We start from the raw sequence: 4,584 nt of genomic DNA on the forward strand, positions 1-4,584 counted from the left end.
AGATTAAGTTAGATTAAGAGGTTACGTGTCTTTTTGGGAAACATTTTATTGGTCACTTGGCTGACACTTAGTGACTTATTGATTGCAGAATCAATAGGTGGTCTCAGAAACTTTGCAATTCATGGGCCATATTCTTACTAGGGTTCAAACGTGTGATATTTAATTCAATCCAAACATCTACATCCATCGTTTGCTCTCTCTTTGACTCCATAGCCCAGAGGTCTGCCCACGAGCTGCCCATGGTAGAAAAGCAGGACATGGATGCCTGTTCGGTTCTTGGAGGCCAGCAGATGATTCTCACCGGCCAGAACTTCAGCGCAGATTCAAAGGTGATCTTCATGGAGAAGACTCACGGTAAGTGCTTTAAGATTGGTTTTCAACGTTTCTGCCTAGTACACTTGCAGGTCCACGTGTTATCTGTTTCTGTGCAGATTTTGAGATATAATCACCCCAAGAAATGCAATTGTCCTTCCTGTGTTAACATGTATTGAAACGGGAAGTTGAGGCTGGACATACTGAATGTGTGTGGTTTGTTTCTGGATTTTGCTAGGCGGTGAAAAGTCATTTTAATCATTTTATTTATGCTAAATCCTTGTTCAAGTCCTCCTGGGAAGTTAGTATGTAGTAATTTCCCAGGAGGACATACTGCTGGCATACTACAATTTTTTTTTTTTTTGTAGCTGAAAGCATTATCAAATCAGCCAATAAACTGAATAAACAAACAAGCTAACTAATTGCCTTTAGTTTACGTCATAGTGAAACAACACTTGATGCTTTGTACTTCGGACATAAGCAATGAAGCCACTTAATTCCAGTCAACTTCGTTGCGACCAATAGGTGGTTGGGAAAGGGAAAGGAAGAAAAGAGTTAGAAAAGAAACACAGATGGACATTTTATTGAACAAAAACTTTGTTCTGGAAGAGAAAGACTGTATATTTTAATTTTTAAGTGTTTATTAGGGTTATTATAGTTAACTAAAACTATAAAAAAAACTAAAACTGAAACTTAAAACTAAAATTAAAACCATAAAAAATTGTTACATGAAATAAACGTTAACTGAACAAATAAAATAAAATAAAAAGCTTATTTCAGCTAGCTGGCAAAGCAACATTTCTCATTTTAATAAAGTACTAAAATAACTAAAACTGAAAAATAAAATTAATAAAAATAACTATTATTAAAAACTAGACATTAAAAATCAAAAACAACTAAAAATGACAAAAACAACAACAAAATTACTAAAATGAAAATGGAAAATAAAAAAACTGATTCACAATATTAATAAAATCTATAGTAGTATCTCAGTGATACTAAAATAACACTGGTGTTTACCTGCTAAAAGTGAATTTTGTCAACGTTTAGGAGTACACTAATATATAAGACTCAAAGCTAACAAAAAGTTTGATTTTGTGGGGTTTTCATGCTACACTTTTTTTGGGGGTAATTTCTACTATTGCTTTTATACGGCACCTGTTTTTGTGCTTTTTGTTTGTGTTCTGTGGCTCACACTGAGAAGCAAACTACGCTGACAATTTACCCATCAACAGTTTGCATTATTTCGCAGATAAGAGGCAAAGCTTCATTGTCCTTTCTTTGTTGTTGTTTCAGTGTGCGGGTGGCGCTTCTGTTGAAGAGTGTGTTGCCTTTGTGTCCAGTGATACACATGTGTAGAGTTGCTCTTGTGTGTTGTCTGGCTTAATTAATCAGACATTATTCATAGTGCACAAAAAGTGTAACACGAAATGGCTGTTTTTTCATTCTGTTTCCATATTCGTGAGTCATCGGAAACGAACAGAATTAATGCTCAAACTGAATAGCTGCTAAAACTACGTCATTGCAGACACTCACTAACTCATGGCTGAACTTTGTGAATGACAGTGGACTGCAAAAGACCATTAGGCTTTCATTTGAATTGTGACCTTTTCTAATCTGTTTCACTCGCATTTGCATGAAGTTTTAGATTTCTGATCTGAATACAGTGTCAGCTTTATGTACAAACAGTGCAGCGGCTGATCTACGTCAATTCTAACCGGGGTCCGATTTCACTGCCGTTTACCAGTTTTTCTTGTATTTTCATTATTATTTTTATTTAAAGTCTACATTAAAGTTGCATTGAGTTTTTTGGTATTTAGTTCACAACTATAAGCTTTGGGGCCTTAAATATGCTAATGCACTCCTAAGTTGACAAAATAAGCTTTTAGCAGACACAAGCATCTTACAGTAATGATGACGTGGCATATACAGTTTTTGTCCAATGAAATGCTCTCTAGAATTGGCAGTAGCATATCATCTTTTGACCGTGCATTTAAAGGGGTCATATGATGCGATTTCAAGTTTTCCTTTCTCTTTGGAGTGTTACAAGCTGATTGTGCATAGATAAGATCTATATGACCTCTTTAAAAAAAATACCATATCTCTGCAATGTTAAGGTAAGACTAAGACAGTAGAGGCAAAGACATTTTTTCATGCACTAGTCATAATGTGTGGAACCAAAACATTCAAAATACACCTTTAAGTGTTTATTTTATTGCACTTTGTCTATTTGCATCTGTAGATTTCTATTACAATACATATCATTAAAGGCTGTTTTTTTTCTCCACTTCAGCAGTGGTTACAACTTACAACCAGCGCAAACCGTCTTTTGGCCTGAAAATAGTACTTTCAGGATTTTCTAAAGATGCGCAGTGAAGAATAAGCCCTGAAAAGGCGTGGACAGAGTTATTTTTGCGTCTGACTTTATTGAATATGCATTTGTAGGAGTTTCCCTTTCAGACGCAAAATTTATGGGAGGAGAGTATTAAAATGAATCACGCAGCGCGATTTACTAACGTTTGCCCCCGTCATATTACTGGTATTTGCGCCATTATTTAACACTCCAGAAAAACATATCTTAAAGAAGACATTGATTTGCGCTGCTCTTGGTAGATTGTGTTGATCATTAATTTGCGCATTTTCAGTAAATCACCCGCAGAAATTTCTACTTTTGGAATTGCGCTCTCACACTAATTTGCCCTGTTTAGTAAATCTGGCCCTTATTCTTATCTATATTCTGAAGGTTTTTATGGAGGGATTTCTTCATATCATATAATTTACTTGATTTTATACACTTTATTCCTTAAAACATGGCGAAAATGTATAAATGTGACCCTGGAGCACAAAACCAGTCTTATGTCGCTGGGGTATATTTGTAACAATAGCCAAAAATACATTGTATGGGTCAAAATTATAGATTTTTCTTTTATGCCAAAAATCTTTAGGATATTAAGTAAAGATCATGTTCCATGAAAATATTTTGTACATTTCCTACTGTAAATATATTAAAGCCTAATTTTTGTTTAGTAATATGCATTGCTTTGAACTTTATTTGGACAACTTTAAAGGCGATTTTCTCAATATTTAGATTTTGTTTGCACCCTCAGATTCCAGATTTTCAAATAGTTGTATCTCAGCCAAATATTGTCCTATCCTAACAAATCACAACCATACATCAATGGAAAGCTTTGTTATTCAGCTTTCAGATGATGTATAAATCTCAATTTCGAAAAATTAACCCTTATGACTGGTTTTGTGGTCCAGGGTCACATATAGAGATATCCAAAATCCTCATACATCCAAAATATGCCAACAAAATGAGACAAGAATTTTGAACCAATGTTCGGATTTCAGTTTTTCATTTGCATGTTTAAACCTAATATTTAAATATGCAAACTTGCAATGTGCAAAAAAATCTTAGTGAAATCAATTTCATCCTTTATCCCAACTGTTCATATGTTAACCATTTCCCATCTGTTTACAAAGAAACCTCTTGTTTATCCCTTAATATCTATCAATGTAATTTTACCTTACTCTGCCTCTAATTAGTTTCCATTTAGCTTCCATACATTTTTGTTCTTTCTTTCCCCAGTCTTTACAGTGATTTCCACTACAGTGTTTGGGAAATGTATCACATTATGGAAGTAAAATGGGTTTCAAAAGCCATTCTGTATACATTTTAATCAGATCTTGAAGAGTTTAGTGTCCTTAAAGACAAGAAAGTCTTATAAGAAGTATGTTTTAGTGTATCAAATGTGTGTTTAGATGTTGTTGTGGTGTTGGTGGCGGAGCCTTTTGCCTGCAGGTGTCATTGTTATGGCACTCCCACACACTGTGCTCTTTCATGCGTGCTAAGCGGCAGATGGATTTTGTGTGTGTGTGTGTGTGTGTGCTATGACTACTTGCTCTTATTGACGCTGCTTTTTGCCTCGGACAGGTGGCACCCGACAGTTTTGTTTGCAAATAAAATCCAGTCACAGCTGTGTGATTAGAAAGTGCTCCTTCAACCTTCAAAGTTCCCATTGCAGCCTTTTTTTCCCCCCATTGTGTTCACATTTACTTCACTACTGCTGTTTACATTCTGTTTTATTGATGTACGCAATGTGTCGTCTGCTTTTTGTTTGTTTTGGTAGGATGCAAAGTTCTGTTTATTGATCTGTTAGGTGTAGGCCAATGTGTTTAGTCTACAGGTGCATCTCAAAAAATTTGAATGTCGTGGAAAAGTTCATTTATTTCAGTAATTCAACTCAAATTGTGAAACTCGTGTATTAA

The 4,584-nt window shown here is 35.0% G+C and overlaps 1 protein-coding gene across 2 annotated transcripts in view; it reads left to right on the forward strand.

The window, feature by feature from the left end:
- LOC107697880 (nuclear factor of activated T-cells, cytoplasmic 2-like) overlaps positions 1 to 4,584 on the forward strand; it is a 44,661-nt gene that overhangs the window by 26,514 nt on the left and 13,563 nt on the right. For both annotated transcript variants that reach the window (XM_016498725.1, XM_016498724.1), the window contains exon 6: positions 214 to 354. In XM_016498725.1, the coding sequence (XP_016354211.1) occupies positions 214 to 354 (141 nt within the window). The remainder of the gene's footprint in view (positions 1 to 213; positions 355 to 4,584) is intronic.

This window comes from Sinocyclocheilus anshuiensis, unplaced genomic scaffold (genome assembly GCF_001515605.1).
Source record: "Sinocyclocheilus anshuiensis isolate Anshui unplaced genomic scaffold, SAMN03320099.WGS_v1.1 scaffold78, whole genome shotgun sequence".
NCBI lineage: Eukaryota > Metazoa > Chordata > Actinopteri > Cypriniformes > Cyprinidae > Sinocyclocheilus > Sinocyclocheilus anshuiensis.